This window comes from Artemia franciscana, unplaced genomic scaffold (genome assembly GCF_032884065.1).
Source record: "Artemia franciscana unplaced genomic scaffold, ASM3288406v1 PGA_scaffold_55, whole genome shotgun sequence".
Taxonomy (NCBI): Eukaryota; Metazoa; Arthropoda; class Branchiopoda; order Anostraca; family Artemiidae; genus Artemia; species Artemia franciscana.
Genome location: NW_027062695.1, coordinates 636627 through 650485, shown reverse-complemented (window position 1 = coordinate 650485; position 13859 = coordinate 636627). Strand labels below are relative to the sequence as shown.

General features: G+C 33.9%; 1 protein-coding gene across 1 annotated transcript in view; it reads right to left on the bottom strand.

Moving 5' to 3' along the window:
* Window positions 1-13859, bottom strand: part of LOC136041998 (kinesin-like protein KIF13A) — a gene marked incomplete in the record, with an annotated part of 206048 nt that overhangs the window by 76399 nt on the left and 115790 nt on the right. The window contains 3 exon segments of the mRNA XM_065726827.1: window positions 1280-1442; window positions 8237-8408; window positions 11671-11814. Coding sequence (XP_065582899.1) covers window positions 1280-1442; window positions 8237-8408; window positions 11671-11814 — 479 coding nt within the window.

Genomic DNA, 13859 nt, shown 5'->3' with positions numbered 1-13859 from the left:
GAACTACAGTAGAATTTTAACACTCAGATTCCCTATCGAAAATCTTGGGAAAAAACCCTTTGCAGCAAAAATGTGTTCTTATAATTGATAATCAAATTTCTATGCAGTCTAACGCCTAATTCACGAAAAGAAATCATTGAGTCAAGTATTTTCGACATTTAAGAGTTTTTTTGTTTTTTTTTTATAGAGAGGTGTTTAAAGAGATTTAAGTCATTTAGGGTAAGCAACCCCAACTAAGACAACGACCTTGGTCTTGAGACCATCGTCCTGAAATCCGCTAAAAACGTAAACGCTCGTACGGTCTCATAATTGACCATCAACAATTCTTATAATTATTCTTATTATTGGCCATCAACTTATTAACGTACTCAGGTAGAAAAATCCTACAGGTTAAAAAAAAACTCTTTAACAATAACAAATAAAGTCTGAGTTGTAAAGCAAAAACTTAGATTCTTTCCCAAATAACTTTTCTTTTGCAATAACAGGACTAAAGTAAAAAATAGAATATAGAATGAATACCCGCATGAATAATTCCGTATAAATCTGTTCCGTGTCATGTTTATAGGACTTAAATCTTTTCAACGCCTAATTCATGAAAAGAAATCATTGAGGCAAGTATTTTCGACTTTTAAGATATTTTTTTTTATAGAGAGGTGTTTAAAGATATTTAAGCCGTTCAGAGTAAAGTGCCCCAAATAAAACAACGACCCATGGTCTTGACACTATCGTCCTGAAGTCCTCCAAAAACATAAACGCTCACACGATCATAAAGAGCTTGCACATCAAAACTTGACACGTGACTCGACCGACATCTTGATTATTGAACTTAGTTTAGGCTTGTCAACTTGGACTTGAATTACTTTCGTGACAATAAATTTCCAGGATTCAGGTTATAATTTCCAGGATCCACTTCTAGGATCCATTTCCAGGATATAGGCTTTAGGATCCAGGATTCAAATTTCCAGGATTCAGATCATAAATCAGATTTATAATCAAGTAATGAAAATCTCATGGTCAATGGAAAGAATATTTTGGAAACATTTTTAATCAGCACTAGAGCTACTTTCATTGATGCTTATCTTCAGATCCGTCTCCAGTTACTTGTTTTAACCTCCAAAAGATCGAATTTTGTTTTATAGTTTAATGGTTTCAATGTATTTTCTTTGTGTAAAAAACATCCATGCAATCGGATAGGTAACGAAAATGGAAATGTTGCAAGTCATCTTCACTATCATTTCTTTACCAAGAAGAGACTATTACCTATAAAAAAAAAACTTACTCGTCTATTCGGGGTAAGATTTTGAGGGGGGATTTGTAGAGTAACACTAAAAAGCGTCTGACGTCCCATTTCTTCACTTAAAAAGTTGGCTTCTCGAACGAGAGCGTTTGCTTTGACAATTTCCTCCCTCAGTAGCGCTAAGCTACGCCGAAATGTTTCATCCCTAGAAAAGACAGCGATTTTTCAATGACATTTCCACTGTTCAGGTGGCGTTATGATTGCTTGAAACGCAACCGTTAACAAAAATGAGATAAAAAATAGGAAGGGGAACTTACCACAAATTATAAGTGATTCTCCCGTCATAGTGATGTTCAACGAATAGGCTTTTATCTTGACTATAGCTAAATAACGGGATGTAAAAATAATGGCTCTTACCCAAATATTAGCCCGCTAGCATACATAGAAATGACATGCGTATAACCATATTAACCATATTGATAAAAGAGAGATTTGCTTCAAGTCAACTTCTCCTGATAGCTCAAGGTTGTGATTTCGATTTTTTTTTTAATTTTTTTTTGTTATTTTTCTTATAGTCTTCGTTTTCTTGCTATTTTGACGAGTATGTCCCTCTCCCCCTCCCCGTTTGCACCAGATCACAGTCATCTCTAACCCAAAAACAAGAAAAGGCTTTCGGATTTGAAGTCAAAATCCATTGCCTGAAAAAGTCTAAGGATCTAACTCTCTTTCTTCTTTCTCTTGTTTTGTGTTAAAATAAAGTAAAAATGAAAAATATTCTTTATCTCTTCTAAATATCTGTAGTTGCTCAACTATAAACTGCTCAAAATATTAATTTCCTTCTAGGTGGAAACTTCAATGCGTGGCATAAAATGAAAAAATTATATTTAAAACAGGTAAAAATTTTGATAGAACAATAGACTTTCAAAAAAAAAATCTACACAAATAAGAACAAAGTCTGAATACGTCAGCTTGAAATCCAGAAGAGTTTATCAGCAGAAAAAAGGAAATGAAAAAAGAACAAAGCTAGTTCGAAAGATACTTAAATATACAGAAAAGATGATGAAAAAACATAAACTCTATGAAAAAAAGAAAAAAAGAAAAAGATGGACAAAAAACCATAAGCACTATGAAAAAAAAAACAAAGGGAACACCTGATAGCAGTTATTTTCAAAACAAGTCCAATACGATAAGCACAAGACACAAGGTAAAATGACTATTACATACTACTGTGAATGTCCGAGTTGTCTTCTTATAAGACAGCTTCCAAGTTTTGTCATCCTTTTATGTATACGTTAATTTGTTTAAGCTAGTTTTTCTTATTATTTTCCCTACTTTCTTTTTTCTCTTAATAACGGACTCCAGATGTGAAGGCAAAATATTCCAACTTTCATTATTATTTATAAAGAAAAAAAAATCGGATTTTACTGTCTTATTAAAAATTTTGCATCTCCACAAACAAGGAAATCTCCTAGCAAAGCGACAAAAAAAAATTACATTTCGTACAAAAAATATTGCAGGCATCTTCAGCAGCTTTTATTTTAGGTTTGACACGGTAACAGAATAAACAAAGAACAATTCATTTTATCTTGTTACTGCTCTGACTTTAAAATTAAATATATCGAATGTTGTCCAAAATGACAAAATCACAAATAAAACCATAAGATAAAGAATAAGATTAAGTTTTCTGCAACATTGCTAACAGCTACTGCTGCTTATTTTGGTTTTAAAGGGGATTAACTAGGTAATAAAAAACAACTTCGTAAAATCAAACAGTTCATGGTAACGAACTGTTAGTGAGGAGCGATGCGGCTCAATAGTAATCGAAACTCTAAGAAACGGAGTTTTGATAACAATAAATACATCAAAAGAATCGAATTTGAATGCTTATTCACAATATGTAAAATTCGTCAAATTTAATGATACCCATTAAAAGTTTATGAACCAGAGAAAATATGCCCACTTTTTGAAAAAGTGGGGAAACACCCCTAAAAATCAAGTGATCTTAATGAAAATCACACCATAAGATTCAGCATACAAGAAAACCCCCTGTAGAGGTTTCAAGCTCCTATTTGCAAAAATGTGGAATTTTACCTTTTTTGCCGGAAGTAAGATCATGGGTGAGTGTTTATTGGTTTTTTTTTTATGGGTATAAAACAATGATCGTAGAAGATCGAAATGGGGCCCACTTGACCAGAAATCAAAAGTTCTAGTGTCCTTTTTAAGTGGCCAAAAATATTGGAGGACAGCTAGCCCCCTTTCACGTTCAGTTTTCCCCCAATGTCACCTGATCAAAATTTTGAGATAGCCATGTTTTTCAGCATAGTCGAAAAAACCTAATAACTATAATTGAGGATGAAGTAACTCCCCACAGCCCCGGGGGGAAGGCCGGCGAGTTATGAACTTCGCCCATTGTTTACACACAGTATTGGTTATTGGGAAGTATACAGACGTTTTCAGAGTGGATTTTCCAAGTGAAGGGGAGGGGGGGGTTACGAGGATGGACCTTTCCACGGAGGAATTTTTCATGGGGGAGTGGAATTTTCAATAGAGGGGGAGCCGAATTTCAAAAAAATATTTAAAAAGATCAGAAATGAAATAAAGAAAAACTATTCCAACTGAAAGTGAGGAGCAATATTCAAACTTAAAGCGAACAGAAATTATTACATAGATGAGGGGATCACCCCCTCCTCAAAACCTCGCTCTTTACGCTAAAGCTTTTTAGTACTTTAAAAAAAAGAGCTTTTAATTCTAATTAAACGGTCTTTGTGATTCAGGAGTCAGTCTTAAAGAATTGAGACTAAATTCAAACTTTAGCGTAAAGAGCGAGGTATTGAGGAGCGGACAACCCTCCTCGTGTACGTAATAATTTCTGTTCGTTTTAAGTTTTAATTTTGCTCCTTACTTCCACTGAGAAAAATTGTTCTCTTTTATTTGACCTATAGAAAGCTGCAGATGTTGTCAGCCTGAACGTGTTTACATCAAGTCGAAAATTATTCTTTTTATAATGGTTTCGCTGAAGTAATTTCATCATTTATAATAAAATTTGATGTACTTTGTAATAGCATAAAAGATACCATTCACTTTAAAACTGATGCAAGGATGAATTTCCCTTATAATAAAATAAACCGATAAAATATTGGCAAAAACAAGGAAGCTACTCCAGAATCATTATAAAAACGAAGAACAAAATCACATTTTGAGCAGAAAGCAGAATTAGCATCTTTTCGGGAGGGAAGGTAGGTTAATGGGTTGAATTGGGTAGCCAAAATAAAACTTCACTAACCCCAAAGGAAGCTGCAAAAGCTTTCAGATTGAACATCATTTGATGTAATAATATGAGTCTAATCTTATTATTTACTTCATCACTTTATACAAGGGGTTTCATTGCTTTAACACCTTTAATAATTTTATTTTGTATTAGAGAACATTATCAACAGGCTGATGATGAGGAAAGATATCTCTAATGATACATTAAAATCGACAAAATTTTGTCAAAAATAAGAAAATCACTTAGGAAATGCTATAAAACAAACACCCACCATTTCCCCAAACACATCCAATCAAAATTTTGAAATAGAAATTTTTTTAAATGTAGTTGAAAGGTCCGGAGACAACCGGCCCCAGCTCTCAGGGGAAGGGTTCTAAGTTATGCCCTGGGCATATAAAGTTTAGAAAAAAATTTGTAAATATAAAGCTTATAGAAAGGGTGAATTCGTAAACTTCGGGGAGGGGGCTCACTGGATTGGTAATCAGAATTTCTAGTAGCCTTTTTAAGGTTCAAAGTGGTCGGAGGGTGGATACCCCCCCCTGACACCTCGTATTTTTCCAAAATACATCTGATAGAAATTTTGAAATGGTCATTTGTTGTTGTAGAAACTCCAAAAAAGGCTTATTCGAGTGGAAACTGAAAGGGCCATTTTTAATAGTCAAAAGTGATTGGAGGGCAACAAGCCCCCCTCCACCACGCCCAACCATTCCCAAGACACGTCTAATCAAAATCTTGAGACAGCGATTTCATTCAGTGTGGTTGAAAAGTCTGGAAATTATGCCTTTGAGGATGAACCCCTCACCCCAAGAGCCTGCAGCACAATTGTTATAAGTTATGCCCGAGGGCATATAAGGTTTTATGGAAAAAGTGGTCATATAAACTCTAGAGGGGGATCATTTGATTAGAAATCAGAAGTTTTAGTCCCCTTTTTCAGAGTCAAAGTGGCCAATGGCAGAAGCCTCCCCCACCTCACCACCCTGCCTTACGTTTTGTTTTCCAAAAATGTATCCAATAAAAATTTTGAGATAGCCATTTTTTTCGAAAAATAGTCGAAAGATCATGTAAAAAGCCCTTTGGAGTGGACAGAATCCCGCAGAGTCTGAGGGTAAGGGTTATAAGTCATGTCCCAGGGGCATTTAAGGTTTTATGGAAGGGTTGGTCGTGTGAACATTAAAAGAGGTTCATTTGATTTGAAATTCGTAATTCTAGTTCCCTTTTAAAATTCAAGCATGATGGAGTTCAATTATCCCCCTGCCTGGCATCCTCTTTTCCCAAAACACATTCAATCGAAATTGTAAGATAGCCATCTCGTTACCAATAGTCCAAATGTCTTATAACAATGCAATATAACAAAAGCTCATTCGATTGAAAATTGAGGGGGCCAGTGTCTCCTTAAATCTTCGAAAGTGATTAGAGAGCAACTAACCCCCCTCCAACACCCACTGTTTCCCCAAACACATCTAATCTAAATTTTTAGATTTCCATTTTCGTTAGTTTAGATAGCCAACTTCGAAAAGTTTAGATGACCAACTTCAAAAAGAGCACATTGGATCAGAAATTGAAAGGGCTAGCGCCCTTTTTAATAGTCAAAAGTGATTGGAGTCATTTTGTTCAACATAATTGAAAAGTGTTGATTTTATGTCTTAGAGAATGACATTCCACAAAGCTTTTGAGATAGAAATTCTGTTCAAAGTAATTAAAAAGAACCAGAAATCATGTATTTTAGAATGACAGCCCCCTACAATCCTCAGGACGATTTCAGTTATGCCCTTGGAGCCTATAAGGTATACATAGAAAGGATGATCGTATAGACCTCGGAGGGGGTTCTTTGGATTGGTAATCAGAGGTTCTAGTTCCCTTTTTAAGATTCAGAGTGATTGGAGGGTGGATAACTCCCATCCCTCTAAACCTCGAATTTTTACCGTATTGCACCTAATAGAAATTTTGAGATGGCCATTTGTTGTAAAATTTCGAAAAAGGTTCATTCAATTGGAAATTGAAAGGGCTAGTGCCATTTCTTATTAGTTAAAAGTGATTGTAAGGCAACAATCCCCCCTCCCCTTTCTACGCCCATCAATTCCCAAAACACATCTAATCATAATTTTGAGATAGCATTTTGTTCAGTGTAGTTGAAAGGTTTGGAAATTATATCTTTAACAACCCATATACCTTCTCAAAACCAGAACATAATTTGCACTAATTGAAAAAATTACTGTGGATTGTCAGTTTAGTATACATATTCTGATATATATTCCTTAAAGTTTTAAGAATTTTCGATTTATTAAAGTTAAAAAAATTAAAACATTTTAAACATATTGTTTATTGAAATCATACAATAAATAACCGAGTAAAAAACAAAACGAGCAAAACTTAACATGAGTAGGGCTGACAACCCCCATGCCCTTCTCAAGACAAGAACATAATTTGCACTTTACTGAAAATAAAATATATTTAAAATGTTTTTGACTTATTTACAATGTTTTTACTATATATGAAGGAGGAAGTCCTCCCCCTAGCACTCCAATTATAGTGCAAGTGCCTGGTGCCCTTTTTAAAAACAACAAGAGATTGGAGGGCAAGCAGTTTTTCTCTGAAGCCCATTCGTTTTCCAAACACACTCAATCAAAATTTTGAAACAGTCAGTCATCTTGTTCAGCATAGTAGAAAGGTCCAGTAACTATGTTTTTAGGGACATTAGGCATGTCAAACCCCCACAATTACGCAAATGGCCCATTATTCTTTAAAACTAAATGTTTATTTGAAAATAAATAGAAAGGCACAGTGTTAAATGGTTGCCAATAAGACACCTCCGCATTATATCAAGAACAACTTGGGGTATTAAGTTTAAACTTTTAGGTTACTGTTATTACTAGTTCTGCTCTTACAATTTCAATAAATAAAAAGAGTATAATCATTGAGTTTTATTTTTCTGGTCAACTTCAGAAGATATAAAACCAAATTAAAAAATAATGTTTGTGTCAGGATTAAAAATTATTGAAAAAGTTTCTCCATTATTGGCATTCCATTTATAGCTATTTATTGTAATTTCAGTTTGTTTTGAGTTAAACTCAATACGAGCAAAAAGTAACATGAGTAGGATTGATAACCCTATGCCTTCTCAAAACGCAGTTTGCGCTTTACTAAAACCAAAATATATCTAAAATGTATTCACCTTTTTTACTTTCATAAATAAAAATTATTTAGAAATGTCAGTATATGCCAATTTAACTGAAAATTGACGGTCATTTGTTTGTTTTGTTATTTCAGTAAAGCGCAAATTGTGTTCTAGTCTTGAGAAGGCATAGGTGTTATCAGCCCCACTTATGTTAATTTTTGCTCGTTTTGAGTTTGACTTGGCTACTTGTTGTAATTTATCTTCGTTTCGAGTTTCATTTATTTACTGGTAGTAATTGGTAGTAGTTTTAAGCTTGGAAGATTATTTGAATTTATTTTTGTTCATTCTTGGCTTAATGGTGCTCTTTACTTTTCTTTGAAAACTTGTATTTTGGAATTTTTTTAAAATTGATATTAAAATAAAGCCAAGAGACAAGACCAGTTAATGACTTCAACTTTCTCGAGCCCATATTTCAACTCTGCTCTATAATGTTGGTGTCCCAACTGAGCCTCTAACGACAGTATCTACTAGAGAGAAGAAGAAAATATTAGTACTGAGCCCAACAGTATCTAATAATAGATTAAACAATAGTGACAGAACCAGTTAAAGATTTCACCTTTCTTGTGCCCATCTCTCAACTCTGCTCTGTGATGTTGGTGTCCCAACTGAGCCTCTTGACCGAAAAGGGTCAAACGGCAAATAAGGTGCATAAGGAGTTGACGGTGATAATATATTGCGCAACTGAAGAAATTGTCTTTCGTATTCTTGTCTTTGACGCTCCAGAGCAACTGAAAGTAATAAAAGGAAATTTAACAAAAAAAGTATACATCATTTTCAGAAAAAAAGCAAACTGGAAAGCAAAATAAATGAGATACAAGTAATTTAAGAATTAAAAGTAATCAAAGGGGCTGCTTCTCAAGCAGATTTTATTCTATGAATTTTAAGATAACTATAATTTATTCTATATAATCAAGTGTGGCTTCAATTACTAAGTTTGGATATGAATACCCTATCAATTACTAAGTTTGGATATGAATACCCTATATGAATTATACATATTATATCATGTAAAATATATATGCCTAATTTTACACTATAGGCTATGTCCCACAGTTTAGGCCAATGGATTATTGGAAATGGGAAAAGGCATATATTAATAAGTTCCTCCTTATTAAGGAGAAATTTGCATGTTCAAACCACTAATTTATCATTAATTCTAGTATTTGTTTGCTCTATTTGATTTTAGATTCCTTTATATCATTAGATAAAAAAAAAGTTTTTCAACTGAAAGTAAGAAACAACATTATACAGACGTTTTCAGAGTGGATTTTCCAAGTGAAGGGGAGGGGGGGGGGGGGGGGGGTTACGAGGATGGACCTTTCCACGGAGGAATTTTTCATGGGGGAGTGGAATTTTCAATAGAGGGGGAGCCGAGTTTCAAAAAAATATTTAAAAAGATCAGAAATGAAATAAAGAAAAACTATTCCAACTGAAAGTGAGGAGCAATATTCAAACTTAAAGCGAACAGAAATTATTACATAGATGAGGGGATCACCCCCTCCTCAAAACCTCGCTCTTTACGCTAAAGCTTTTTAGTACTTTAAAAAAAAGAGCTTTTAATTCTAATTAAACGGTCTTTGTGATTCAGGAGTCAGTCTTAAAGAATTGAGACTAAATTCAAACTTTAGCGTAAAGAGCGAGGTATTGAGGAGCGGACAACCCTCCTCGTGTACGTAATAATTTCTGTTCGTTTTAAGTTTTAATTTTGCTCCTTACTTCCACTGAGAAAAATTGTTCTCTTTTATTTGACCTATAGAAAGCTATAAATAAAAACAACATTAAAATTTAAAACAAACAAAAATTATTGCGTATATATGTGAGGTTGCCCCCTCCTCAGCACCTCGTTCTTTACATTAAAGTTTTTAATAGTTATGAAAAGCTTCTTATTGTTCTAATCAAACCAACCCTGTGTTTCAGAAGCCGTTCTTAAAGAATTGATATAAAATTCAAACTTTATCGCAAAGAGCAAGATGTTGAGGGGGAATCCCCCTTCCTTCAACATTTCTGATCTTTTTTAAATAGCGCCAGGCGATCTGGCTCCACCTCCACGAAAAAATCCCTGCTACTCACGGCTATATCATCTAAACAACTCAATTCTAGTGAAAATTTACTCCGGCAATTATACTTAACATATCCACACGTAAAATTGAGTCGGCAAGGAGAAAGCAAGACATTAGGAGAATTTCGTAAAGGAATTCCCCCAGTGCAAAATTTCCCTTAAAAAACTCACCACCTGGAAAATTTCCCCAGTAGAAAATTGGTTTCCCCCACCCGAAAAATGTATACATACTTTCCAATAAGAAATACCATAAGTAGACAATGGGCATATTTTATAACTTAAAGACCTTTCAACAGGGGATTGGAGGGGGGGGTGTTATACCCAAAGGCACAGTTGTTCCGTCTTTCAACTATGTTGAACAAAATGGCTATCTCAAAATTTTGATTAGACAATTTTGAGAAAAAAGGGGTGTGGGAGGTGGGCTAGTTGCCCTCCAATCTTTTTGACAGTAGATATATTAATTTTGATTCTAAAAAGCCCTCTTCAGATATTCTAGGACCACTGGGTCGATACGACGACCACTGGGGAAACACAGAAAAAACTCACATCCGTGATCTTTCTTCCGGCCAAAAATGTAAAATTCCACATTTTTGCGGATGGAAGCTTGAAACCTTCACAGTAGGGCTCTCTGATACACTGAATCTGATGACGTGATTTCCATCTAGATTCTACTGCTTTTAGGGATATTTTCCCCTTTTTCGAAAATCAAGCAATTTTCTCAGGCTCATAACCTTTGATGGGTAAAACTAAACTTAATGAAACTTATATATTCGGAACATAATAAAATATACTTTTCATATATCAATTGCTATTCAAACTCCGTTTTTTAGAGTTTCGGTTACTATTGAGCCAGGTCGCTCCTTACAGTTCGTTACTACCAACTCTTTAATAACTCTAGTGACTAGTCTCTGATATTTTTTTTCAATGGTGTTTTCATGTATAATTGTGTCAAATTCCAACACTTTTTTTGGTCTGTTTACACATGTAAATGCTACTTGATACCATACTACAAGGTCAACGAATAAAATTTATGTGAACAGCTTGGTCACAACTACATCGGTTTTTTCTGTGATTCATAGAGGGGCCAAATTATGGAATTCGTTAGGAGGAGAAATTCAAAATAGATTAGATGTAACTGAATTTCAAAATTGTTGAAAAATGATATGTTGTCTAAGAGTGAATTTAAGGATTGATTCCATTAGATTTAAAATTGGTAGAACAGTAATCAAATCGTCATTATTATTATCTTTTGTCTTTTGAGATTGTTTAGCACATTGACGGAAAAGGAGTTGAATGTCGAAATGATAGCACGGTATTTGCGGTTTTTGTTGTTTTTTAATAATAACCCTCTTGGGGTAAAAGGAATATTTTGTCATTTTTAAATATTGATAAGGTACTTGAATTACTTAAAGAAACAAACTGAGTAGTTGTTTAATTATGATCATTTTTTCTTCTTTTAATGTGGTTTTTCGCATTTAAACATAATCTACTCAGGCATTCGAACGAGATGTAGTTTCTGTCAAGTTTTTGTTTAATAGATTATATTAAAATAAAAATATTTCGTATTTCGTGGTTTTAAAAAGAAAACCTTTTTTTATCGTCAAACTTAAATCAATGATTAGAAAAAGGGAAAAGCACGAGATACAAGAACACATCCACTTCCTCAGACACAAGAATCCTAAATTTATTATATAAAATTGGATAGAAGCTCATTTTTATATTTTTGAAAAGGTCTCTAACTAAACTCTAAACTTCAAATTGGTCTTAAGTTTCTTAAAACTCTTCTATTACTAGTAAAGTCATCAAAATAACGAAGCTTATTTAAATGTCAAATAACTGAGATTTATTAAACTTCTGTTCGGTTATCTTTAGGCACGTTTCAATTTAAGGGGAAATATTAATGACTAATATGAAAGAAAATAAATACTGACCTTGTTTATCTTCTTCATGTTGACGTTCAAGACGGTCTATCGCTGCCTGAATTGTATTATTAGAAGAGTCTTTCATCATCAATTCTTCACGAGCAAAGTTATAGTCAATAGCCTGAGCAGGTGTTTGTGGATCACTCGAAGTTCCTAGAGTAGGAAAGCACCAATTATACGCAGGTAGTCCTGCACACAGGGTGACTGTGGCAAATCAAAAGACATTATGTGACAGGTTTGTCAACAGTATATCTATAGTCCACTCTAGTTAACGAAATGTACTCGTTCGACTTGTCTAATTCATCTGTCTACATCTTACTTCAGTTTCTAAATAATCGAAATTTCCTTTTTTATTGTTCCAAAATGCGTCGTTTCCTTTTCTAAATTCAGAAACAGTTGGGGAGGACATTAAAATTGTGTTTACATATCTTGAAGGCTGAAAAAAAGCTCTCGTCGTGCAAACGCTTCTTCGTCAATAACAATCATAACCCAAATGATTTTTTTATTATTATTATTTTGCTCTACTGTAAAGTTTATGATGTGTAACATACCGCTTTTGGAATTACCACATCCTGGTAAGAGAAATGAAATTCCCTCTGTCGTAAGCACTACGGTCAAAAACAGTTTCCAGGCCAAAAGTGTCTAGTCTCACAAATCACGAAAGGATTCAAAACCTAAGTTGGGTGCATTAATCCATGAGTTGGGACTTCAATTTTACAGCTAAGTGAAAAAACGGGAAATTTGCGACGGAATTTACGACTGCTATTAAGAAACGTATACGCTTTTCAAAGTATACACTTTTGTGGGGATTGGAAAAAATCCCCAAGAAACAAAATTTAAGTCGTCATGCCCCCACTCCTCCTAAAAAGGGAACTGTTTACAAAATTTTCAGCTCAATTCCTCAGCCGTGACCAAACAGTATAAACTTACGAAAAATTAAAAACTGGAAACACTGGTGCACTAAGAAAAAAGTTCCCTATCTTATTTGAATTCTTTGTCGATGTGTACGCGTGAAACATTCCAATACCGATTTCTTCCGCCATAAATGTAATTTCACTAAAAAAAAAAATATCCTCAATATTTTCCTTGTACCAACGGAAGAACGAAAGCAGAGCACCAAGCCCTAACGTGAAACTCTGAGATTGGGGGATCAGGTGTTCTAACTAATGAGCTAGCGAGGTTCGTTCGCTTATCTTAAATCTTTGGTGCATTAATGTATAAAAATGAATAGGTTCCCTATAAACAGGTTTTCTAGAGTTATTGACACTTACCACCTGTAAAGGCGGATAATTGTTTGTAGTTTTTTTTTTTTTTTTTTTTTTTTTTTTTTTTTTTTTTTTTTTTTTTTTTTTTTTTTTTTTGCACAATAAATCAATTTTGATATCAAAAGCTCTAGTTTTTGACTATTTGAGAAATAGATTAATGCTTTGATGAAAAAAAAACTAAAAATTGTTCGAAAGTAAAATCTATTTTAAAAAAATGTCACGTAATGCCTTTTAGAGTAGTGCGGCTATAATAAATAACACATTTAACGGAAACATTTACGCGTGTGGGAATTACGTCTTGATTTCCGAATATGACAATAGGGAGAGGTGCAGGATATATCAACCACAAAAATCTAAAAGTTAATGTCCAAAAATTAATACTTTAAGTAAAACTGGCACGGTACACAACAGCAAAGATAGCATGTAGCAGGGACGTCGTGATTTCTTTCTCTGAAGCATTAACATTAGGCCATAATGCAGTTATTGAAACAAAATTTGTATCGTTATCAGGAGACAAGAATCAGGTTGGTCTAAAAAAAAAAGAACAACTCAATCCAAAACCTGATAGTTATTCTTCAATTGGATCAATCAAAATGCCTATAATCATGGTGTTTGAACATAAACAAAAATGGTTAAATGACCATTTTCCTGACTTGCCCCATCCCCCCTTAAGAAAAACAACGGAATTTCGGTTTAATAATGAATTTTGATAACTATGGACAATAATGAAAAAGAGTTCTATCACTTTTGAATAGATGACAGGTTTATCTAAGGTTCTGATAAAATTATGTAATAGTCAGTCATTGACTTTGGAATCTCTCTTTCACTCGGGAAAGCAAGAATCCGAGTATCATGTGCTAAGAAGCTTCCATCCAAATCAGCTTTTCTGAGTTTCTGAGTTTCAATTTGCAGTTATACTGGAGAGGAATAAAG